The sequence below is a fragment of the Carcharhinus amblyrhynchos genome, chromosome 2 (assembly GCF_965287045.1).
Source record: "Carcharhinus amblyrhynchos chromosome 2, sCarAmb.v2.hapA, whole genome shotgun sequence".
NCBI classification, from domain to species: Eukaryota; Metazoa; Chordata; class Chondrichthyes; order Carcharhiniformes; family Carcharhinidae; genus Carcharhinus; species Carcharhinus amblyrhynchos.
The window spans coordinates 71,651,819-71,679,004 of record NC_137325.1 but is presented as its reverse complement, the minus strand read 5'-3'; the positions used below and the strand labels follow the sequence as shown (position 1 = coordinate 71,679,004).

Genomic DNA, 27,186 nt, shown 5'->3' with positions numbered 1-27,186 from the left:
GAGGTTAAGGTGTGTTCAGGTGGGGAGGGGGGGGCGCGGGGGAGCAGTGCAGGCAGATTGTTATGGTCAGGGTGCCCTGCGCAGTGATTGGTCTTGGTATTTAAGATATTTATATTGAAGTTAGAAGTAATTTTATTTCTTCCAACTTTTATAAAGTAACTATGAAGGTAACAATTGTGGAAGTATCGGAGGTTAGAGATTTAATTTGCTTTGTTGGAAGATTCCCAGCCCAGCACAATTGTTCGGGGAAATTTGCATTTCTGGGTAGTTGTGCATCTTTGGGATACCCTCAAATCAGATGCTTCGGAGTCAGGAAGCTATGGGTCTATAAATATTGAAAGAATGCACTGGACTTTTAGAGTTGTTTCATTCACTTGAGCATCTCTCAAGGTAAATGCAAGGGTGAGTCAATGATTCTTTCTCCTTAGCTGGGTCAGAGGTATCTCGTTAACCTGATGGCCTTCTACTAATTTAACAATTATGGTAAACTTTGGGCCATAGCTTCTGAGCTCTAGGGTAGTGTAACTGCTTATACTAAAGATGCACTAAGGAATCCTTCAGCCCAGGTAATGACTGCACAGCAACTGCCTAGGCAGTGCAAATCTCTGATGGGCAACTACCCTATGTTGGGAAACCTTTGAAACTGTTTTATATCACAAACTTCAGATAGTTCTAAATGAGCTATATAGTTACCCAGAAAAAGTCAGGAGACTTAAACCATTTCTAACTTCAGAATAATTATAGTACAGAGCCATACCAACCCCCCAGTAGAACTCCGGTTGTCTTACAACCCTCCGACTATCCCACTTGCATGGGACTCACCCCCCGCCACCCCACCCCACCGACCGCCCCTGCCTTTCCCACTCCCAACTCTCCCACACATCTTCATGAATACCCCACTCCCATAGGACTCCCCCTACTAGCACATCTCCACAGGATTTCCCCCACACCGACATGACTACCCCATCTCCATGAGAGCTTGCCAACCCCACAGGCATTCTCTCCCCAAGGCTGACTCCCACCTCCTCCCCACCCCTGCCTTTAAGGCCTGACTGCTGACCTCAGCAATGCCCCCAGCCAAGGCCTGACTACCAACCCCTCACCATCACTACCTACCCCCAAAACTTCCATTGGCCCGGTCAACCTTTGAACTTATCTGATTTATGGCAGGTAGTGTCATAAGAAAAAGAGGGTGTGACTTATTCACCAGTAACTGAGTTGCTCTCAATGGTAGACCCCAGGATCACATTACACCATACCTATATCAGCCAGTTTAAGGCAACAGGTCGGAGAGATAGGATCACTTGGATTTCCTGGTAAATACTTTACACTTAATTTTAAATGGCCTCTTTCAAGCCATTGCCTAGGGCGCAATCATACTGGCTCTTCACGCCGCACTCCCGTTGCGGCAAGGTAGGAGAATTTGGTGCCCAGTCAAATCTCCATTCACTGCAGCATGAATGGCGGTAATATTCTGGCCTTAGTCTTTTTTTCTGTTTTGAATCTGTTTGACAAATCTGGTTCTAAACTTATTTTTCTATGGTCATGTGCAATATTGATTGGTTATGCTGAATGGTAATAAAATACTTGACAATTCTTAAGATCTGAACGTGAATGTACAAATCTTACATAACAGGTTCTTATTACCTGTCCTTCAGATCATTTAGAATCCTCCAATAAAATTGCAATTTGCTTCTATTCTTGTGCTGCCCCTTCACTTCAACTCCGGCTGGACATTCTTTGGTTGCTCTGATTCCCCAACTACAACTGAGCTATCCCTTGAGCTGCACTGTGGTTTAAGTGCTCTCACTCAGAGCTGCCAATGTACTTACAAATGAGAAAACAAAAGCATGAACCCGATAACAGTTCACACCGACTTTAACTGTTGCCATAGTGATAATATCTGCATGATGTCATCTGTGGCACTGATTCAACATTGCACAGTAGGAATAGGTGCCAAATGCAATGTGCTACTCTGAACCAGCTATTCCAAAAGGATAATATTTGGATTAACCATCCAAAAATATGGTTCGAGAGAAAAAAACAAATCCTGACACCATTTTTCAATAGAAGCATTGAGAACACTTGCCAGGTGCTACAGGTTCTCTCAAATAGCCTTGTGTCAGGCATAATCTGTGCCAATATGTTACAGAAGTCCGATTAATTCTTAATGAGAAAGAAACCTTTTTTTAAAGCAAACGGGATTTAGTAATTCTAGAAAAGCCTGTTGGAACGCACCTGTAATTAAATTGGAAAGGAAAAGGAAGAAAGAGCAAAAAATAAAGAGAGGAAGGAAAGGAGAGAGACACAGTTAAAAAAAAACAAGCCATGAACATTTGAGCTGGTATTATTGTTAATCATCCTCTGTTGCACTTTAAGGATTCAATTGTGCAGCACTCCTGTGTCTGGCCATAGGTAAAGGGTAATATGCAGGGTTCCCATCCACATATGATGGGTATAGTATAATGATCAAATAACGGAAATATTTGTTTCCTGCCATTCATCATAGGAATGCCTATAATGGCTGTTTGGTCCTGGTATCTGGTGTATGTATAGCAAATTGAAAATTTAAGATGCCATCATTGATGGCGGTGTCTTTAGCTTTTAAACAGAGGTTATCAGCAACTTACACTACGAGAAGCCTTGGGTTAATCTACATTATGTCTCCATGGAGACTGCTCTGCAAAGACCCAAGAGCCCAACAAAATTATTTAAGTACTTTGGTACTTAAGTACCAAGTAGGACTCAGCCAAATTCTACTATAGCTGGTCACTTATCCTTAGCAGGATACCTACATTTTGTGGTCTATCTGGCCATAACAGTTTTAAAACAATTGTCAGGAAAAAACACTTAAAGTGGTACTTTAAAATAATCAGAATTATTTGCATGCTCATTCTGAAACAACACAAGAATCTGGACAAAATTTGGAGATCAAAGTTTTAAGTCACATTTAATGTGAACAGAATGGGACATGAATATCTCATACTGTCTTCTGATACTCTCATTGATACTGGTATATTATATCAGCTCAAAGTGAACTATTACAAGCCAAAAATATATTCTGTTATAGGTCATGTTAATTTCCCCCAAAGACATACATGCTTTTGTATTTCAGAGGCTCATTAAAATTATCCTTATTACAGACTCAGTTGTCAGCATTGGAAGCCTCCTCCTTTGTAATATTTTTGCTTTAAATTTTTAAAGCAGATTAACGGATACTTCATGCAGAATTGTACAATGAGGTTTTTTTTAAAAAAATTCCTCTCCTGAATAGAAATAGAAGTTTCTTGGGCTGGAATATTGAGTTTGTTAGCAAGAACTTGAAATCAGGAAAGAAGCGGAAAGATTAGAAGGCCAATAATCAATGCTTTTTCTGATTGACGTTTCCTCATCAAAGTAAGAACTGATATTATTAAAACAGCAACTAAATAAAAATAGTCATAATGCCACATTAGGTAATCTAGGGGAGACAGTGAGGTAGTGGTTAATTGGGTTCAAATCATTGGTGAGCCAATGGTTAATTGGGTTCAAATCCCGCTACAGTAGCTGCTGGAATCTTTTTTAAATTCATTTGTGGGACATGGGTGTCACTTGCTGGCCAGCATCTATTGTCCATCCCTAGTTGCCCTCAGAGGGCAATTGAGAGTCAACTGTGGCTCTAGAGTCACAAGTGGGCCAGAGCAGGTAAGGATGTCAGATTTCCTTCCCTAAAAGGACATTAGTGAACCAGATGGGAGGACACTAGTGAACCAATTAAATTAGTTGAAAGCTAGTTTCAGTAATGGTGATCATGAAACTATCACTCAAAATGATAAAAACCCTTCTAGCTCACTAATGTCCTTTACGATAGGGAATCTCCTGCCTCTGCCCAGGCTGGCCTCTTTGACTCCAGACCCACGACAATGTGATTGACCCTTAACTGCCCTTTGACATTCAGTTCAGGGGTAGCTACAGATGGGCAATAAAGGCAGGCCTTGCCAGTGGTGCTCATATCCCCGAAGAAATAAAGGAACAAACACTTACTTTATTTTTAAGTGTTTAATATATTTCAGCCTTTATTTTAACTGGGACAAAGATACAGAAAGGAAAACAGCAACTGAGGTATCTCCAGGGCAACATGTTCCATTGACGTTGTACGAAATACTGAGCCATTAATTATTAGTCAAGCCAGATATAAATGCAAAGATAAAGTCATGACAATAGTGCTGTATGAATCACTCCTAATTAATTACAAGAAAATTAAGAAATAAGCAGGCAGGGAAGGAAAAGATGCCACCATAGTTCGCTATCAGACAGCTCCCTCTGTGCATTTTTCTCTAGATTAATTAATTCTGATTGTGAGAAAAAGGAAGCTGATCCAGGTGGCAATATTAAAGTTTCCCGATGACCTTATATTTGTGCAAACATGCTTCCTTTTACCATTTTGGGACTGCACAAAGTGTTGGCAACACGAGGGACATACTTAGGTTTGTAGAACAAATCATTTAGATCATTACTAGTTTACATATGAAAAACCCAAATACTAAGTCCAGTTAAAATATGTTGCTATTTAAGATTCTCTCTCTTTCTGGCAATGTGAAATGAAATGGTCGCATGGCCAACCATGTAGAAGATTGAACTATTTTCCAAAGGGCTTATAGTACCGGTAATAACCAAAAGGCACCAAAAAAACCCAAAGGCTGGGAAATGTCTCGCAGCTGCTCGCTTTTTGATGACTTCTTGCAGCCAAAGTCATACATTTCCCAGCCAGAGTCAGAAATATTCAGCAGCTGTTTACATTTTAGTTCGACAACAGTGAAATTGCAACACGTGGAACTAGAATGATATAAAATTCCGGTCACATCAAAGTCATCAACCAATCCTGCAAACAGAATAGATAATCCCATTGAGGGATGCCCATGATAAACTGAAATTCCACACCTCCAGATTAACCAAACATGCCTAAACTTGACATATGACTGCAGTGACCAATCATTCAAACAGCCCGCCCACCTCCTCCTCTAGCCAATGATGCAATGATAGAATCCCTGCAGTCCAGGAATTGAACCTGGGTCAAATCATAGAAACCCTACAGCACAGAAAGAGGCCATTTGGCCCATTGAGTCTGCACTGACCCATAATCCCACCCAGGCCTACCCCCATATCCCGACATATTTACCCACTAATCCCTCTAACCTATGCATCTCAGGACACTAAGGACAATTTTAGCATGGCCTATCAACCTAATCTGCACATCTTTGGACTGTGGGAGGAAACCGGAGCACCTGGAGGAAACCCACACAGACACGAGGAGAATGTACAAACTCCACACAGACAGTGACCCAAGCTGGGAAACGAACCCAGGTTCCTGGGGCTGTGAAGCAGCAGTGTTAACCACTGTGCTTCCGTGCTGCCTGGCACATGGTAGTGCACACAGATCCCTGGCTCTGTGAGGCAGTAATGCTAACCATGATGCCATCATGCCGCCCCGTGGAGACATGCTCCAAGTGCAAAGTTCCAGCCTTTTCACAAGGTGTGAACAAATAAAGATTTTAGCCAGGATTTTCCTGCCTTCCAAAGTGCATTTTGGTCTTTGGCTGCCACCAGGATTTTCCGGCCTCACCAAGATCTACAGTGTTTGCTGACTCGTTCACTCTTCCATCAGGGAACCCGTCATAGGGGGTTGCCTTCTTTGGGACCAGAAGATACAGCTTGTGAGAAGGGCCAGAAAATCCCCGTCTTTGTCATACATTTGCTGGGTTTTCATTTAGCATTTGAAGCTGTTATTTTTGACATAGCCCATATTTATAGGCATATTGGATTACATAGACATGCATTTGTGTAAGGATACAAGGGCCTCCTCGACTATCACAAAGTTCCACTTAACATGAATTTGGGAATTCTCTGGGATTCATCAGGACTTTACTGAACTTATATTACATAAGAACATAAGAAATAGGAGCAGGAGTAGGCCATCTAGCCCTTTGAGCCTGCCCTGCCATTCAAATGATCTGAAGTGGATCAGCTTCACTTTCCCGCTTTCTCCCCATAACCCTTAATTCCCCTGTCTATCAGAAACCTATCTACCCATGACTTAAATATATTCAGCGAGGTGGCCTCCACCACTTCAACAGGCAGAGAATTCCAGAGATTCACCACCCTTTGAGTGAAGAAGTTCCTCCTCAACTCCGATCTAAACTGCACGCCCACCGCCCCCCCGCCACTTCTCTAGAGGCTGTGCCCTCGAGTCCTGCTGTCCTTCTTAAGCAGGAAGAATCTCTCTACCACTACCCTATCTATCCCCTTCATTATCTTATACATCTCTAAGATCCCCCCTCAGCCTTCTAAACTCTAACAAGTACAGACCCAGTCTATTCAGTCTCTCTTCGTAGGCTAGCCCCCTCATCTCCAGTATCAGCTGATGCATTTCCCAATGCAGCAACTGTTCAAACGTAATTCACTGTATGACATAGAGCGCACACACTTTATCCAAATGTCAAAGTTACTTTCTGTAAACTGACCCCATTACTTATTAATAATACCCCTAATGTTGTAAAACAGTATATCCTTCAATCTCAGTGTGATAACATTAAGAATAAATACAAAATATATTAATTCCTGTTGTCACTTTGCAGTTCATTGTTGGCATTACAATTTTGAATTTCTGCATTTAGAAGGAGCTGTGTATGTACACTTTTGTGGTGTAAAGGTTCCCCCATACTCGCATTGGCACTGTAATGCTTCAGTTTTATGTCTCCCAGCTGCTCAGGTATATTGCTGAGCAAATTCTTTATCAGAAACAGTTCCCCTTCTCAAATTGTGATACTTTTTTCCGTAACTACAATCATATAGTATCAAAGTCTTATACCCAGGATAGATCGGCTGACCTCCAAATGGGAAATAAATAATGCATATACTGAGTAAGGGCAGAAGGCTTTTTTAAATTTAGTTAGGCATCATGATTGCCATGGGCTTGGAGGGCTGAAGGACCTGTTCCTGTGTTGTATTGTTCTTTGTAAGTTATTGTCCCAATTACCACCCGCCATTTAATCCTGCTTCGCCCTAACAAATGCATTTATATTTGCCCTAACAAATGCATTTGACTCCCTGAGGTAAATTTTTATTTTCACTGCCTGAATAATAATCTAGAATGGAGATAGCCCTTCTTTTAAAAGATGTCCACTCATGAAATTTAATGGAATGAAAGCTGGATGGGTTTTATAACGAGAAAGTACAAGAGTAGGCTGCTAACCCCTTCAAACTATTTTGTCATTCAATTACATCATAGCTGATCTATACCTTAGCTTCTTTTCCCTCCTTTGGTTCCACGATCCTAAATACAAAAACACATTAAACTCAGTTTTGAAATTTTCAATTCACTAAACCTGAGCAGTTGTTTTAAGGAAGGTTGGGGGAGGTGGGAAAACAGTTTCTGGTTTGCACCACACTTCGTGTGAAATAAGTGCTGCTTGAAATCATTCCATAGACAGATTACCATCCAGATGATGAAGAAGAGGGATGGACGCCAATGTCAGAGTGATTAAAATTGGAGATACCAATGCAGCCAGAATTGAAACAGCACAGATATCTTTGAGCTTATAGAACTAGGAGAGTTTACAGAGATAGGGAGAGATGAGGGGATTTGAAAGCCAGAGTGAGAAATAAAATTAAGTCACAGTTGAACTGGCATGTATGTCGGTCAACGAGCAAAAGGGCATTCGGTGATAGGAACTTGGTGCGAGTTAGAATACGACAGCATTGTTTTGGAACAGCTTGCAGAGAATGAAAAAGAGGAACCTGACCAGGAATATGTTTAATTACCCAAGTCTAGAGGTAACAAAGACACGGATGAAGAGGTCAGCAAAAAGTGAGCTGAGGCAGGAACAGAATAATGGAGGTGGAAGTGAACAGTCTTAATGATGGCACAGATACCTGGTTGGAATCTCAACTCCGGATGAAATTTGGTACCAAGGTTGCAAACAGTCAGTGAATAGATTTTGTGGCAGAAACAATGCAAAATCTGGACCATTTTCTAGTCTTGGGATTGAGATTTTTGCAGTCTTGAGACTGAATGTACACGCCAGAAGAAGATGGAAGTCTCAACTTGTGGACCTTTTTGAGAGAATTTTCCAGCAAGTTTCAACTTTCACTGGACAATTCCACTGGCCCTTGGACCTTCTGCGGAAGTCTCCAACTCTTGAGGTGGAGCTGGAGACTTAGGACAAATCTGATTTACTTACCTGAATTATTAGCAGGAAATGTTCGACAGAAAATTCCAAGAATAATTCCTGAGTATCTACAGAATTGATCACGCAATCAGTCACACAGAGCCCCAACTCCTCCCTAACCACCTCCAGGGCAGGGCAAGTGAAGTTGTTCCAGTCCAACCACCCCTCTCGAACACTTAAATCCAACTACCCAAATACCTGTACCAGCCAGGCCTGACAACTGCCCAAACCATCTATCTGCTTCATCCATCTGCAACCCTCACCTGTTTTATCCGCTTATGCACTTAATTTACCACATAGCTGTTACACATTTCTATTTATTACTATTGACCCGTGCAGAGATTTGCTCAATTCACGTATACACCAAAAATGATAAAATAGACCCAGCGCGGGAAACAGAAAGAGAAACAGCAGCAGCCATGGAAGCGATCACATACCATTAATAAAGCTCTGTTCATTTTTAACCAAAGTCTGTCTTGTGCAATGGAGGCCAAATGGCTAAATATGTGTGAATAAATGACACTCTGAAGGCAGATTATAGAGCTGTCTGTGATAAATGAGATGCTAAAGCTTTAGGTACATCTGAGCGTTTTGATTATTTTGCACAGGCAAACAAAATAGCTGAGGATATTATACTGTCGACTTTCCTGAATTGATGTAATTTTGTTCAACCTGATAAACCTGGCACTAAAACATACTAACAGATTAGAGAGGTTGGAGTCTAAGGCCGGAACTCTACCAGCTCGCCCGCCACAGAATCGGCATGGGCGAGGGCCTGGCAACAGAAATCTCCATTGAGGTCAGGCAGGAATTTCTGTCTCGCCCACGCAAGGACGTAAATGCCCGCCCATAGAATTGTAGAGTTTTGCAGCATGGAAAGAGGCCCTTCAGCCCATTATGTCCGTGCCATTCATCAAGCACCTATCTATTGTAATCACATTTTTCAACACTTGGCTTATAGCCTTGTTTGTAATGGCATTTCAAATGCTCATCTAAATACTACTTAAACATTGTGAGGTTCCTACCACAGCTGCCTTTTGATATCCTGCACATACTTGAACATTTTGAAATGCTAATCAATTTTTGAACATGTGAGAACATGAGAAATTTTTAACACAACCAACTTACCAGTACAACGGGACAAATAGAAGATGGCGGTAAGATATGGTCTTTCAGTGGTCCACAGTCACATTCAGGCTTAACATGGGAAGCACATTTGTTGTGGAGCTGCAAAAACGAAATCATTACGATTGAATATTTGGAATCAACTTGGCATTGAAAATAAATAATACACAAACCTAAAAACTAGTTTGCTATTTTAGCATAGCTAGTGGCCAGGAATTTCTTCAGAGTTGCTCATATTTCAGTACAATTTCACCAGAGCTGCATCATTACCTCTATTTTTGTTTATAAAGATCTCTACTCCACTTCTGGCAAAGTTGAGGCTATGGAATAGGAGCAGCTCCAAGGAAATCTGGGACCATATTGTACGGAGAACATCGTACAAACATTTTGAGCACACATCTGCTAATATTGCCAGCATCCGTCTTTGGCCCATACTCCTTGATATTTCAACATGCCCTCAAATCTTTCCCTTCCCAGCCCAGCCCAAAATTCATATGCTGCTAATTGGTCAGAACATGATTGATCAGCAAATCCATGCAGAGCACCCTAGAAGTGGTATCTTCAGTCTTCTACATGCATTATTTATTCTTTCTTTTTATGGAGTTTAGCTGTGCAGATTGAAACAGATTAAAGAACATTAACATAGCACACTTCATGCAAATTAATTTTTAAATTAACACTAAATTATCGGGTATGGGGGCGTCCCTCTTTATTGGACTCTCTGTGGTTTATTAAGTGACCTGGCTGAAGGGGAAGGGCCATTGAAAGCCAATCCCCCTGTCCTTGACTCTGATTCTCCCCTGTACCCTTGTGTAGGCTTCTATCCCATTCACCTTTGATCTGGGGTTTCATGATTTTTCTGGGCCTTGTAGGGGGGTGGCGGGGGGGGGGGGGGTGCAGATTCAAACACCACCAGTTACCACCATTTCCACTGGCCTTAGGGGTGACATGTAAAACTGCAGGCCTCTGATTTGGTGAGAAGTCTACTGCCAGGGACCTTAATCGCAGGGGAGGCTTGATGATGACCATATCAGTGCCTGAAGGATTCCTTTGGACCTCCCCCATGGAATTGATGGATTTTCTCCACTGATTTGCTGTTTGGTGGGCAAGACCCACTTTGGCCCCACAGCGTGGGCCTTGTTAGTCACCAATCTAAGAAGAAAATTGATGGACTTCACCTAGTGGTGAACAATGCAATGTCATAATTCATTTCTCTCCAGGACAACTGAGAACTCATGAGGGAAACCATTAGGTATACCAGTATTTTTCATTTTAAGATGCTGAAGATTCAATGCATTGGAATTTTACAATAATAAGCCACTTCAAATTATTCACAACCTGATAATAACATGAAGGAACCTCATCATTTTCTAAAGAAAAGGATCATATTTACATTTATGCATATTTTTTCAACATCTCAGGATGGCCCTGAACAACTCATTGCCAATGAATTAACTTTGCTGTGTAGTCACTGACAACAATGAGACAGGGGAGATAAATGCAGCAGGATTCCAGAGTGGAGAAATGGGCCTGAACAGCAATGAGATTTTGGATAAGAGTTGGGTTATAAAAGTAGTGGGATTTGAGAATAGGGAGATTGGTTATAAAGGCAGCAGGATTTCAGAATGCTTTCCACTGCAGTCTGTGGATTCCAAACTCACGTTTTGAATGTGACATCTCAGGGAAGCAGTTAGGCAATTGGCTGCTGAGTATTTCATATTTATCTTATCTAAATTAAGCAATTTAAATTAGAGGAGAACATTATTTGAAACATTGGACAGGATTTTATGGCCTCGCTCGAGCAAATTTCCACCTGAGGTCAATGAAGATTTCTGTTGTCAGACTCTCATCTGCTCCAATTCTTGGCAGACGAGGCAGTAGAGTTCCAGCCAATAAGCACAATCAAATTGAGGGGCATTTGTTAGAAAAAAATGCATTAGTTAATTAAAACACAATAAGGAGGCAGGGCAAGTGAAGTGTTGTAGCTGCAGTATATGGGAATTAAAGGACACCAATGTGATTGATCCATGGCAAACACATCTGCACTAAGTGCCTGCAACTTGAGGATCTTCAGCTGAGTAAGGCATCAGCTAAAGAGCAAGTTACCTAGATACTTTGTTCAGGAAGCATCACCTCCCTTCAGCTAAGGTTGTTTGATTTTGTCCAAGGTCAGACACAGGAGGGTGTGACTGCATGTGATACAGATGTGGGGATCCATAAGGTAGAAGGGGAGCAGACTCAGTTTTTGAAATTGTTCTATAGATTCAAGGTTTTTGCAGCCTGTATGGGTGAAAACAGGGAATGAAGGGTGGATGAGCAAACTGACCATGGTACTATGGCACAGAAAGCCATTTAACCTGGAGAATAAATAGGAATTAAATGATACCGGGGATATTATAGTTGGAGAAATAGGCACAATACTCTGTGGCCTTAAGAGTCCAGAAGGCTGAGTTGCCAGGCCAGTGCTATAGTCCAGGGCATCTGCTTGGGGCTGGAGAGGAACTTGCAGTGGGAGGAGATAGTTAAAGTTGGATACCAATAGGTATCCAGGTAGATACCAGTGACATAAACAGGACTAGGAACAAGATTCTATTTAGGAAATATAAGCATCTGGGTGCTAAACTAAAAAAAATGATTCCTGGATGATTATCTAAGTCATGAGCAAATTGGCTTATTCACAGGGTGAATATGATAAGAACATAAGAACGTAAGAAATAGGAGCAGGAGTAGGCCACCCAGCCCCTCGAGCCTGCCCCGCCATTCAATAAGATCATGGCTGATCTGTTGTGGCTCAGTTCCACTTTCCCGCCCTCTCCCCATAACCCTTAATCCCCTCTCTTATCAAGAACCCATCAACCCGCTTCTTAAAAATATTTAGCGAGGCAGCCTCCACCACTTCAACGGGCAGAGAATTCCAGAGATTCACCACCCTTTGAGTGAAGAAGTTCCTCCTCAACTCCGTTCTAAACCGCCTCCCCTTTATCTTGAGGCTGTGCCCCCTAGTCCTACTGTCTTTTTTGAGCGGGAAGAGTCTCTCCACCTCTATCCTATCCATCCCATTCATCATCTTATACGTCTCAATGAGATCTCCCCTCATTCTTCTAAACTCTAACGAGTACAAGCCTAGTTTATTCAGCCTCTCCTCATAGCTCAATCCCCTCAACTCCGGTATCAGCCTAGTAAACCTCCTCTGCACTCCCTCCAGGGCCAAAATATCCTTGCGCAGGTGCGGCGCCCAAAACTGCACACAGTACTCCAGCTGCGGCCTCACCAATGCCCTATACAGCTGCAGCAAGACCTCCCTACTTTTATATTCAATCCCCCTCGCTATCTGTGGCTCAAGTATTGGTATGGGAGAAATAGGTTTCGATTCATGGGACACTGGCATCAGTACTGGGGAAAGTGGAGCAGTACCACTGGGACAGTCTTCACTTGAACAATGCTGGGATCAGTGTTCCGAAAAGTCGTAGAACTTGGATGATTGAGAGGGTTTTAAACTAAATAGTGGCAGCAAGGGACCATTTGAATGAAGATACGGTAAGTTAAAGGGAAAGGACAAGAAAAGAGGGCAAGGTAGCAATAAGGATGATGACATTCAGAGCACGCAGGAAGAGTTTGAACATACAAACAAACGGCTGTATCAGCAGATAAGGCCAGAACTAAAGGCTCAGTATCTGAATACTCATGGCATTTGTAACAAAAAAGGTTGACTTGTCTGCTTTAAACAAAAATAAATACACATGATCTTGTCATCACAGAGACGTGGCCACAACGTGACAGATTGTGATCTGAATATTCCAGGGTAGTTGATATTTCTGATGGAAAGGAGGCTAGGGAAAGATGGTGGAGTAGTTCTGTTACCTAATAATGACATTAGTACAAAAAGGAAAGATGACCTTAGATCTGAAGGTTAAAATATTGAGTCAGTTTGGGCAGAGATAAGAAAGAGCAGACAAAAGGAGTCACCTGTGGGAGTAGTTTATAAATCTCCCAAGATAACTGCATTGTAGGATGGGATATACATGAAGAAATAATGGGGGCTTGTCAGAAAGGTATGTCAATATCAATTCTGATAGACAAGGGAATTAAGGGTTATGGGGAGAAAGTGGGAAAGTGGAACTGATCCACTTCAGGTCAGCCATGATCTTATTGAATGGCAGGACAGGCTCAAAGGGCTAGATGGCCTACACCTGCTCCTATTTCTTATGTTCTTATTATGTTCAACAATCATGGGTGATTTTAATCTACACAGATTGGATGAATCAGAGCAGCAAAGATAGCATGGAACTTAAGTTCATAGAGCATTTTCTAGAGAACAAACTATTTACGACCTGGTAGTATGCAATGAATCAAATTTAATTGCTAACCTTCTAATAAAGGTGCCTTTAAGCAGCAGTGATTGTAACATAACTGAATTTCACCATCAGTTTGAGGAAGAGGTGAGTGAGAAGCATGGGTATAAAACTAATATTCTAAATTAAATAAAGGGAATTACAAGGGAATAAGAACAGAGTTGGTCAAGTCAACTGAGGAAAAAAAGATTAAATGGTAGAACAGTAGGGAAATAGTAACAGACACTCAAGGAATTTTTTAAAATTCATTCATGGAACATGGATATTGCTGGCTGGCCAGTATTTACTGCCCATCCCGAGTTGCTCCTGGAGGACAGTTGAGAGTCAACCACATTGCTGTGCCTCTGGAGTCACATGTAGGCCAGACTGGGTAGTATTGGCAGATTTCCTTCCCTAAAGGATATTAGTGAACCAGATGGGTTTTTCCAACAATTGACAATGGTTTCATGGTCATCAGTAGACTTTTAAATCCAGATTTTGTTTATTGAATTCAGATTCCACAATCTGCTTTGATGGGATTCAAATCCAGGTGCCCAGAACATTAGCTGAGTTTCTGGATTAATAGTTTAGCAAAAATACCACTAGGCCATCACCTCCCCCTAAAGGCAGAGCATCGTATGCACCATCCATGGCTAGCCGAGGAAGTTAAAGATAGCATCAAATTGAAAGAAAAAGTATTCATTACTGTAACAATTTATGATAGCTCAGAAGTTTAAACAGATGTTAGAAATCAGCAAGGGATTACTGAAAAAGATAAAAAGGGATGAATTAGAGTATGAATTTAATCTAGCCAGAAACGTAAAACAGACAGTAAGAGTTTCTATAAGCATTTAAAAAGAAAAAGAATAACTAACATAAGTGTTGGTCTGTTAGAGGGTGAGACTGAGAGATTAATCATGAGATTGGCAGAAATGGCGGAGCGTTGAACAGGCATTTTGCGCCTGTTGTCACTGAAGACATATAAAAGAAATCCAAAGGAGACCTGAAAATCAAGAGACACAAGGTGATGAAGGAGAAATTTAAAACATGCACAATCACTGGGAAAAGGTATTGGGGCAATTATTAGAACTAAAAGTTGACAAGTCTCTGGACCTGATGGCTTTCCTAGGATTTTAAAAGAAGTCGCTGCAAAGATAGTAGATGCATTGATGGTGACCTTGCAAAATTCTCTCAATTCTGGGAAGGTCCCAATGGATTTGAAAATTGTTTCTCGATTCAAGAAATGAAGGAGACTGAAACAGAAAATATGAAACTACAGGCCAGTTAACCTGAACTCTATAATAAGAAAAATGCTAGAATGAATTATTACAGATGTAAAAATAGGACATTCAGAAAATAATAAAATTTGGCAGAGTCAACATGGTTTTGTAAAAGAGAAATCACATTTAAGTAATTTGTGGATAAAGGGGAATCTGTTGATGTGGTGCACTTGGATTTTCAAAAGGTAGTTGTCAAGGTCCCACAACAAAGGTTACTTTACAAAATAAGAGTTTATGGTGCAGGGGTAACATTTTAGCATGGCTAGAGGATTGGTTAGCTAACAGGAAATAGAGAGTAGGGATAAGTAGATCATTTTCAGGCTGGTAAACTGTTACTAGCAGAATGCCACAGAAATCAGTATTGGGGCCTCAACTACTTATAATCTATATCAATGATGTGATGAAGGGATGAAATGTATGGTTGTTAAATTTGCTAATGACACAAAGACAGGTAGGAAAGTAAACTATCAAGAGAACATAATGAATCCACAGAGGGATTAAAAAAGGTTAAATGAGTGGGTAAGAATTTGGCAGATGGAGTATAATGCGGGAAAATGTAAACTTGTCTGCTTTGGCAGGAAGAATAGAAAAGAAGCATATTTTTTAAACGAAGAGAGACTATAGAGCTGAATTGTACAGAGGGATCTGAGTGTCTTAGCACATGAATCACAAAATGTTGGTATGCAGGTATAGCAAAGTGACTAGGAAAGTAAATGGAATGTTAATGTTTTTTGCAAGAGCAATCAAGTATAAAAGTAGGGAAGTGTTACTATAGTATACAGGGCATTGGGTGAGATCACATCTGGAGTAACATGCACCATTTTGGTCACTTTTTTCAGAAAGGATGTAAGTGCATTAGAAGCAGTTCAGAGAAATTTCAGACTAATTCCTGGAGTGCAGGCTTATCTTCTGAGGAAAGGTAGAAATGGAGCCTATACTCTTTGGAGGTGATCTTAGTGAAACATACAAGTTCCTCAGGGGACTTGACAGGGCAACAGGGTCACAGTTCAAAAATTAGGGGTCTGTCATTTAGAATCATAGAATCCCTACAGTGCAGAGAGGGACCATTCAGCCCATAGAACCTACACTGGCAACAATCCCACCCAAACCCTATTCCCATAATCCCATGTTTACCATTCTAATCTCCTTGACACTAAGGGGAAATTTAGCATGGCCAATCAACCTAACTGGCACATCTTTGAATTGTGGGAGGAAACAGCAACACCCAGAAGAAACCCACGCAGACATGGGGAGAAAGTGCAAACTCTACACCGAGAGTGACTCAAGGCCAGAATTGAACCCGGGTCCCTGGCGTTATGAGGCAGCAGTGATAAACACTGTCCCAATGTGCTGCCCATTAAGATTGAGTAAAGTAGAAATTTTTTCTCTCAAAAGGGTTGCCAGTCAAATTAATTCTCTTCCCCTGGGAGCAGTGGAGATGAGGTCATTGAACATGTCCAAGACTGAGTTAGATAGATTTTTGATTAGAAAGGATGTCAAGGGTTATGAGGTGGAGATGCCAGCATTGGACTGGAGTAAACACAGTAAGAACTGTGTGTGGAGTTTGCACATTCTCCTCGTGTCTGTGTGGGTTTCCCCCGGCTCCTCTGGTTTCCTCTCACAGTCCAAAGATGTGCAGATTAGGTTGATTGGCCATGCTAAGATTGCCCCTTAGTGTCCTGGGATGTGTAGGTTAGAGGGATTAGAGGGTAAATATGTAGGGATATGGGGGCAGGGCCTGGGTGAGATTGTGGTCGCTGCAGACTTGATGGGCCGAAGGGCCTGTTTCTGCACTGAGGTAAACACTTCCCTGGCGTTGTGAGACTTTTTAAAGGGTTATGGGGGCAGACAAGAAAGTGGAGTTGAGGCCACAATTTGATCAGCCATGATCTTATCAAACAGGGGAGCAGGTTCAATGGACAGAATGGCCTACTCCTGCTCTTCATTTTTGTGTTCTTCTGTAATTATTTGACAGTTATTCTCTTTTTGGCAGCGCTGATTGCAGGATAAATGTTGGCGAGGACACCAGAAGAACTGGAAACAGATTTTTTTTCACATCCACCTGACCAAACAGATGGAGCCTCAGTTTAATGTCTCATCTGAAAGACAGTATATCTGCCAATTCAGCTCCAAACTGAAGTGTCAGACTGCATTATGTAGTGACTCTACAGAACAACTGTTAATGCTGCTATCACGTGTATAAGATACTTGATCTGGGATTTCTAGGATATGAAGGTATGTTTGAAAGTGAGACTTCCAGCTTTTCTTTTTTTAAAAAAAAATAATCAAAATTAGGGAATTCAATGCCGGGGGAGAGGGGGGTGGCATGGAAGTACTTTTCATTTTAGCACATACTCTCTTCTGAAGTGTTGCAAATCAGACTAAAGAACTATCAGATCCAACTTCGAAAAAGCACCCACTACTGCACTAGAATGGTAGCTTTGCTATTCTCTATGCCATCTGCCTTTGGGCCTACATGAGTGGTATTATGAGTTGGAACTAGCTCAATGCTGCAGGACCGTCTACAACAGGAGCTTGATTCAGACTCATTTCAATTAGGATCCTTTAAACCAACACAGGAGACTTTCAGGCCTTCATCTGAATTAGACAGGACTCCAAATCTCAACGGTGGCAGCATCAGTGTGTAACCCAATGTGCAATTTGGTTTCCATAGAGTCATGCGTGTGTCTATCATTTCTTTGGGAAAGTCTCAAAGTACTTCACATTAAATACATTTAAAGTATAAAGATGACAAATACAGCAGCCAGTACATACACGGTGAGAGCTATGAACCAGCTGTTCATCCTTGGTGAGGCTGACGGCCTGAATCAAAGTCATGAATGATATTCCAAGTGACCACGACCATGGTGCATTTTCTTTCCTTGTCGCCTTTGACCTGTCTGCAACATTTATACAATCATATACATACCTACTCCTGTTTTAGAGGCAGTTCAGGGAAAGCTCACTTGGTTGATTCCTGGGATGGTGGGATTGGGCCTGTACTCATTGGAGTTTAGGAAAACAAAAGGTGATCTTGTTGAAACATATAAGATTCTGATGGGGCTTAATAGGTAGATGCTAAGAGGATGTTTCCCATCATGAGAGAATCCAGAACAAGGGAGCAGAGATTCAAAATAAGGGGCTGCCCATTTAAAATGGAGATGAGAAGGAATGACTCAGGAGTTATTAGTCTTGGCAATTCTGCTCCGAAGAGAGCAGTAGAAGCTGGGTCATTGAATTATTCAAAGCTGAGTCTGGAAGATTTTTGATCTACAAGAGTGAAAGTTAATGGGGGTGAAGGTCTGGTTGGGGGATTGGGGCAAGTGGGGGTATTGCAAGATCAAAGAGTGAAGTATCCTATTCCAACTCTTATTTCTTATGCTATGTTCTTACTATCTTCCTCCAGTGCCTATCCTATGTTGTTGAGCCTTATGTGACTGTTCTCATCTGGTTCCATTTTTAGCTACTTAACATCCAATAGTCCTTTCCAAATCAATTCTCGGTCATTACTCTCTCACACATCTGCTGTCTCTTGGTGACATCATTCAAAGATGCAGGTTGGAATTTTCTGACCATTCATGCTAGTGGGATTTTCCCATCCCGCTGCACTGAATGGAGAATTTGGTGACAGCTCTCTGTTTCCGTCTACGCTACAGCAGGAATGTGGTGATAAGATCACACCCGCAGAGTCAGCTTTCACCTCTTTGGCCGAACTGTTGCTAAATGTTTCATCCACACCACTGTCACTTTGCACCTCAATCATTTTGACATTCTATCTTCAGCCCCAGTTTCCACAATCCCCAAACGTAACAACATCCAAAATGCTGCTGGTTCTATCCTAACTCCCAAACACACAATAGTCATTGCTGATCTACTTTGGCACCTGATTTTCCAACACTTCTGATTTAAAAATCTTACGCCCAAGCTGAAATGATCTTTCTCCTCCCATCTCTATAATCTTTATTAGCCCTGTAATGCTCCCTTGGAACTCTCCATTGGCATCCTCTACATTGTGCTTTCTTTTGCCTCACCACCAGTGGCTGTGCCTTCAGGCATTTAAAGTCCAACCTCTGGAATTCTCTAGCTCAAGCCCTCTACCTTTTTTCCCAAGTTAAGATCCTATTTAAAGCTAATTGCTTTGTTAAATCACTCCTGACAAAGTTTCGTCAGTCAGGAGAACTATCAGTCAGTCCTCAATTTATTGTCTTCAAAAGACAGTATTTCCAATACTTCTGCTGAGTGTCAGCCTAGAATATGAGCTCAAAATATAGAGTGGGATTTGAAACCTCAACTCGGTCATGATTCTGATTTCAGTATGCATATGAACATCAATACTGTATATATATCTGCACCACCATATTTAACTTTCCTAAGCTAAGAATAGAGATAACCTGAGCTGGAAGTCATAAAAAATGTTCACTGAACCAAATTATACTATCTAATCACATACCCATTAAAGTTATGAAAATCCTCATTTCTAGACAAGCACTTCAATTCTAATACCTCAGATCCTTAGGTATTCTATCAATTCTTTTGAGTAATGTAATAGTGCTAAGGCTGTCAAAGCAAATCTCCAGTGTCAAGTACTGGGTGAATAAATATTTCTTGCGACTACATAATCCATGAAATGAACCTCAGAAGAACAATTAAAGATCTGAAGACATGACACTGAGGAGTTGCTGTTCTACATTAGCATGCAATCTCAGATTAATTACATTTTGTACATGATGCATATGATATTCTGTTGCCATATTTTACCATTAGATAGAAGACTTCTCTTTTATTGTTCAGAATCCTTTCCCTTTTATAGCACAGTTCTGCGTAGGCTGCATTTTAATTGTCAACAGCTAATTTGCTTACAGTTACAGTATTTACCCTGCAGTTAAATGTTCCCTTTCTAAAGATGTTAGATCAAAATTAGAAATATTCTTTAAGGTTGCAATGTTAGTGTTGAAAATGCTGTGAAATAAAGATGAGCTATTAAAGTGCATTAGCATGTAGGACATGGCATCAAGATGCATGTTCAATCATCCAGGATGCCTAGATCTTGACCTGAGCCAGGGCAATGTCAACAGGAATTGGATGGAGCCCAGCTATTTCTGTGGTAAGCAACAAGGAATATAATGATTCAAACACGAGTATGCGCACTATAGTGTTTGATTATAAGCAGCATTGGAAGTGTCTTGCCCATTCACCTGGTTACCTGCAGTTGGCGTGCGTGCTTTATAGCAATGCGGGATAACAATTAACTGTGAGCCTTCAGGTAAAAAGTCTGACAACACCAGGTTTTAGTCCAACCGATTTATTTGTTAATAGACTCACAAGCTTTCGGGGTTAGTCCCTTCGTCAGGTGAATGGAGAGTTCTGGCCTCAGACAGAGCATATAAAGCACAGACAGTTTAGAGATTACTGATTAGAATGCGAATCCTTACACCTAACCTGCTGTTCAAGACCTGAAGTGGCTGACAATGTGAGTGGAAGGAGCACTGATCACAGGTTAAAGAGATGTGTATTGTCTCCAGACAGTACAGTAAGTGAGGTTTTGCAAACCCAGGCAAGTCACGGGGGTTACAGATAGTGCGACGCCAGTCCAACGCCGGCATACCCACATCAAGCCTTCAGGTAGACATTACGGTGCACATAATCATTTGCGTCGTTCATAAAGAATAATATTATTCTTACTGATTTTATCTACTTACTGAAAGCACACATTATAAATAAAATAAACAAATGTTGTGGCTTCCTGAACTTAAATCACCACTCACGTGAGACCTGCAGGATTACGAGCTAATAGTGAGGAGTAACAGGTTGTTAACCTAAGTTAAATGCTTTCAGATTTATTTTATTTTTCTTGAGCTCCTCTCACTCTCAGTGATTGAGACTATGATCAGGATTTTCCATTCCACGGCTAGGTCCTGTGGTGGGAGGGGGAACACCGAGTGTTCCCTGAGTGTTTCCCACCATGGAGGTTAGTGGGAATTTGTGCTGAATCGCACAATGCTACTTAGGCACCCAGATGTCAACTTCTTTATCACAAACTCGTCGCAGGTAAGAGCAAATGGACCAGCAATCCTGGGGAGCTTCACCTGCAGATTCAGTGGCACTTCCCTCAATGTGCTGCTTAATACAATTGAAACTTGGAGCAGCATTCCGCACCCCAAGATGGAAAGTGGAGACCAAGCCATGTGACCAATCCTGTGTGGAGGGATGAAATCACGCTGGTCAGCCTCTCGGGCATCCATTGGATGCAGTGCCGGAAACAGAAACCTCAACTGCTTACACTCACTTCACTGAGTAGTACAGTGGATGTCGGTCTCAGAGCCAAAGGCATCATCAGTGCAGCCCGTGCGTAAAAGAGCTACTCAGTGTGATAGGTGATGTAAGAAGTCTCACCACACCACGTTAAAGTCCAACAGGTTTATTTGGTAGCATAAGCTTTCGGAGCACCTCCCCTTCACTCACCTGATGAAACAACAATGTTCCAAATGCTCGTACTACCAAATAAACCTGTAGGATTTTAACCTGATGTTTTGAGATTACTTACTGTGCCTCCCCAGTGCCAGCATCTCCATATCATGATAAGGTGATGACTGAGAACCCTCTGCAGTCCATCCAGCCTGCAGATGGGGTGGTCACTGTGAGTTCCTGACCCCTCTGTCAATGTATCAACAGCTGAATCCTTTTGGCAATTACATGGTTAAGCCCGTGTGTGTGTGTGTGTGTGTGTGTGTGTGTGTGTGTGTGTGTGTGTGTGTGTGTGTGTGTGTGTGTGTGTGTGTATATAGAGAGGGGGGTACTGGCATAACTGCTGTTTGGAATATCTTGAGGTACATCGAGGGAAGGTCAAGGCGTCACAGGTGGATAGGATCGTAAAGAGTGCTTTTGGTACACTGGCCTTTATAAATCGGAGTATCAAGTATAAAAGTTGAAGTGTTATGGTAAGGCTGTATAAGGCATTGGTGAGGCCGAATTTAGAGTATTGTGTACAGTTTTGGTCACCTAGTTACAGGAAGGATGTAAATAAGGTTGAAAGAGTGCAGAGAACATTCACAAGGATGTTGCCAGGACTTGAGAAGCTGAGAGAGATGCAGAGAGATTGAATAGGTTAGGACTTTATTCCCTGGAGCGTAGAAGAATGAGGGGAGATTTGATAGAGGTGTATAAGATTTTGATGAGTACAGATACAATGAATGCAAGCAGGCTTTTTCCACTGAGGCTAGAGGAGAAAAAAAAAACAGAGGGCATGGGTTAAGGGTGAAAGGAGAAAAGTTTAGAGAGAATATTGGGGGGGCTTCTTCACGCAGAGACTGGTGGGAGTGTGGAATGAGCTGCCGGATAAAGTGGTAAATGCGGGGTCAGTTAAGAAAAACTTGGACGGGTTTATGGATGAGAAGGATGTGGAGGGATATGGTCCAAGTGCAGGTCAGTGGGACTAGGCAAAAAATGGTTCAGCACAAACAAGAAAGGCCAAAAGGTCTGTTTCTGAGCTGCAATTTTCTACGGTTCTATGGAGTTTGAAAGCTCGATGTGCTTCAGGTTTGGATATGGCAACATACCAGTGTCTTTTAAGAAAGAGTGTCTTCCCTTGTCTTTTCATCAGTACAGATGTGTTTTCTAGTGATCTACCTCTATGTTAAGTCGATCTTTGATAAAAATTGCACAGATGACGCTAGACATTAAGAATGAAGGAGCGACCATGTGTGGAAACACTGTAGAACTACATTTTACTAGGTTGGGCCATTACTGCCTGCCGTTAAGGAAGCCTGAAATTTCTCATCAAAGAATTCAAGTTGTCCTGTTAACATCCGGGAATAAGAATTTGGTGGACCAAAAAAATGATGATTTGAAAGTTGCATGGGCAGTTTCCACATTCTGTGCCACAAGAACAGAAGGTATTACTGCGAGATACTGGAGTGCTTGATAAAGAATGTGACAATCTTATTCAGCAAGTCACCTTTCGATATGAAGTTTATATCAAATATCAAGAGAAACCACCACATCTGCTTGTGAGTTTAATACTAGCCAGGGAACTTAATGGTGCAGTGGCAATGGATTTAAACATATGGGACAAAGTTAGGGTTTTTCTTTGTTACACTGTTTGGTTATGGTGACTGGATTTAGCATATCCACTGTAATACATGGCAAACACAAATGGGCCACTGTCAATCAGGTCATGAAGAAAAGGGTGGTCAGGATGAGGAACACCAACAGAACTGTGTTGGTGTGGAATTTTCCAATGGGGAATTTCATTGTCATGCACACTGTGGCTGAGAGCCCATTCAGTAATGGTATGTGCAAGAGAAACCATGCAGTGATAGATGACATGTTACATAAAATATTGGCTGATCAACCAGACTGTAAATTGCAAACGGTGCTTGAATGGGCAGTACATGCAAAGAACTCTTTGCAAATAGTTGGGGGGTTCAGTCTGTACCAGTTGGTGCACAGCAGGAATCTGAGATTGCCTTTGGTCTCATCAGATGCTCCCCCTGCTCCAGAAAATACTGGCATTAGCTTTACTTATTCTGCTTACATGAATGCCTTCATGCAAGCAGAAAGGATTTTGTCAAAGTTGAGGTTTTGGAGAAAATTCAGCTTACCTTAGAGCCAATGAGAGTACAGTTTAGATAGGGAAACCTGGTATATTACAAAAGAGAAGGGCAGAAAAATGGAAAGGTCCTGGCAAAATGATTGGCAGTGAAGGAAAAGCAGTAATTGTACAATACAGAAATCAAACTGTTAAGGCTCATTCTTTGAGCCTAATTAACACTGACTATATTTTTACAGGTTTGGGACAAGGCTCAGAGAGTGAAGAGGCCTCATGCACTTTACATTTGTACATCTTGGGCAATTATCAGGAGCCAACATCAGCACATAGAGAATTGATCGTCAATGAATGAAGTAAAACTGAAGTGCAGGATAAGGCTTTTATTCAAAAGGACAAGTATTTAAAGTAGGAACAAAAGTAGCATATATGCCAGAAAAACCCAGTGTGGGTAAGGATGCCATTATCAGAGGAAGAAAGGAAAACCAATTGGGAAATATAAACATTGGTTAACGTGGAGGAGGAAGGTCAGGAGATAGGACTTGTGCATTGGAAAAATGATGCAAGGATGTGGAAGGCCAGAAAGCACATTGTAAGTTCTGACAGTGAACCAGAAAAAGTTTGTGATAGCAGGAAAAGAGCATGAAATTGCAATCAGGTCTCTGATCCAATGCAGGAAAGGTTGTGTAGCCATAGTACAGAAAGAGAGAAAGGGATAAGTAGAGTTTGGACTTTGGCAAGAAAAAGAAACCATGGAACAAACTAGGAACGTTACTGGAAGCAGAAGCCCTCAAGATAGAGAGATTGTTGTGGCTACTAATAAATTTGGAAGATAGCTGATAAAGGAAGCAAAACAAAGAATTGGAAAGTATTTTGACTGTATACCAAAACACCAGCCAGCCTCATCACATAGGCACATCAAAGCTAAAGCTAAAGCAAAACTGGGAGCTCAGGGTTTTGTGGAGAGACCTGGAGATCAAGATGTCAGGGTGGACTCCCCAACTACAGGGAATGTAAGCTTGAAGTTTATTTTTAGCCACTTTAGCAACATACTCCTGAGAGATATTGATAGATATAATTGATAGATATAAAAGCTGCATTTTTTGCAGGGGGAGAAATTTCAAAGGGAAATATTTTTGAAACTAATTAAAGAAGCTGCTGATACAGAAGGAAAATTGTGGAAATTAAACAAGTATGTTTATGGACTGAATGCTGCACCAAGAGTATAGTATATTTCCATCAGGTTGGTCTTATCGAAAACAGTTTTCCAGACCCTGTGATGTGTTATTGGCGTAACAAGATAGGTTAGCAGGAATCTTTATTATGTATGTGGATGGTTTTCTGTGGGGAGGTTCAGTCGAATTTGAGCAATAGGTGATTGATAAAATCATGAAGGAATTCAAGATTGGAAATCAGGCTTCAGGGGCCTTTCATTACATAGGTTTAAACATTAAGCAAAACAAGTCAGAAATGACATTGAAGCAACAATCTCATCGAGAAAGTTAGGTGAACTGGCCGTGCTAAATTGCCCCTTGTCAGGGGGACTAGCTAGGGTAAATGCATGGGGTTATGGAGATAGGGCCTGGGTGGGATTGTAATCATTGCAGACGCAATGGGCCAAATGACCTCCTTCTGCACAGTGGGATTCTATGAATTCTATGAAAAAAGTGTTAGTTGCATTCCAAAAAATTGGGTCAGGTCTTCACAAAAAAGGTTGCACAGTCCAAGGAAGAAACAGATCAATAGAGAGGTTTAGCTGGACAGTTGAACTGGCTGTGCATTCAGAATAGGTCTGATGCTAGTTATGACATGTTGGAGCTGAGTACTATGATGAAACACACTACGTGGATATGCTGGCGTTGGACTGGGGTAAACACGGTAAAAAGTCTGACAACACCAGATTTTAGTCCAACCGATTTATTTGATAGTAAACTCACTAGCTTTCAAGGGGATTCCCTCTTTTTCAGGTGAGTGGAGAGTTCTGGCCTCAGACAGAGCATATAAAGCACAGACAGTTTACAGATTACTGATTAGAATGCGAATCTTTACACCTAACCTGCTGTTCAAATCCTAAAGTGGCTGACAATGTGTGTGGAAGGAGCACTGATCACAGGTTAAAGAGATGTGTATTGTCTCCAGACAGTACAGTAAATGAGGTTTTGCAAACCCAGGCAAGTCACGGGGGTTACGGATAGTGCGACATGAACCCAAGATCCCTGTTGAGACCGTCCTCATGTGTGCGGAACTTGGCTATCAGTCTCTGCTCAGCGACTCTGCGCTGTCGTGTGTCGTGAAGGCCGCCTTGGAGAATGCTTACCCGAAGGTCAGAGGCTGAATGCTCGTAACCACTGAAGTTTTCGCCAACAGGAAGGGAACAGTCTTGCCTGGTGATTGTCGAGCGATGTTCATTCATCCGTTGTCGTAGCGTCTGCATGGTCTCCCCAAAGTACCATGCTTTGGGACATCCTTTCTTGCAACGTATCAGGTAGACAATGTTGGCCGAGTTGCAAGAGTATTTACTGTGTACCTGGTGGATGGTATTCTCACGTGTAATGATGTCATCCGTGTTGATGATCCGGCATGTCTTGCAGAGGTTGCTGTGGCAGGGTTGTGTGGTATTGTGGTCAATGTTCTCCTGAAGGCTGGGTAGTTTGCTGCGAACAATGGTCTGTTTGAGGTTGCGTGGTTGTCTGAAGGCAAGAAGTGGGGGTGTGGGGATGGCCCTGGCGAGATGTTCGTCTTCATCAATGATATGTTGAAGACTCCGGAGAAGATGTCGTAGCTTCTCCACTCCAGGGAAGTACTGGACGACGAAGGGTACTCTGTCCACTGTGTCCTGTGTTTGTCTTCTGAGGAGATCGGTGCAGTTTTTCACTGTGGCGCATCGGAACTGCCGATCTATGAGTCGAACGTCATATCCTGTTCTTATGAGGGCATCTTTCAGCGTCTGGAGGTGTCTGTCACGATCCTCCTCATTTGAGCAAATCCTGTGTATACGGAGGGCTTGTCCATAGGGGATGGCTTCTTTAACATGTTTAGGGTGGAAGCTGGAGAAGTGGAGCATTGTGAGATTGTCTGTGGGCTTGCGGTACAGTGAGGTGCTAAGGTAACTGTCCTTGATGGAGATGCGTGTGTCCAAGAATGCAACTTATTCTGGGGAATAGTCCATGGTGAGTCTGATGGTGGGGTGGAATTTGTTGATATCATCATATAGTTGTTTCAGTGATTGTTCACCATGAGGCCAAAGGAAGAAAATGTCATTGATGTATCTAGTGTATAGCATCGGTTGAAGATTCTGTGCAGTGAAGATGTTGGCATATTGAGGTGCAAATTTGGTCCCCATGGCTGTTCCATGTGTCTGGATGAAAAACTGGTTGAAAAACCGCACCGATCTCCTCAGAAGACAAACACGGGACACAGTGGACAGAGTACCCTTCGTCGTCCAGTACTTCCCCAGAGCGGAGAAGCTACGACATCTTCTCCAGAGTCTTCAACATATCATTGATGAAGACGAACATCTCACCAGGGCCATCTCCATACCCCCACTTCTTGCCTTCAGACAACCACGCAACCTCAAACAGACCATTGTTCGCAGCAAACTACCCAGCCTTCAGGAGAACAGTGACCACAATACCACACAACCCTGCCACAGCAACCTCTGCAAGACATGCCGGATCATCGACATGGATACCATCATC

General features: G+C 41.9%; 1 protein-coding gene across 1 annotated transcript in view; it reads right to left on the bottom strand.

Moving 5' to 3' along the window:
- The window catches only part of dgkb (diacylglycerol kinase, beta), a 677,279-nt gene that overhangs the window by 431,308 nt on the left and 218,785 nt on the right, over positions 1-27,186 (bottom strand). The window contains exon 12 of the mRNA XM_080216552.1: positions 9,336-9,434. Within this exon, the coding sequence (XP_080072678.1) occupies positions 9,336-9,434 (99 nt within the window). The remainder of the gene's footprint in view (positions 1-9,335; positions 9,435-27,186) is intronic.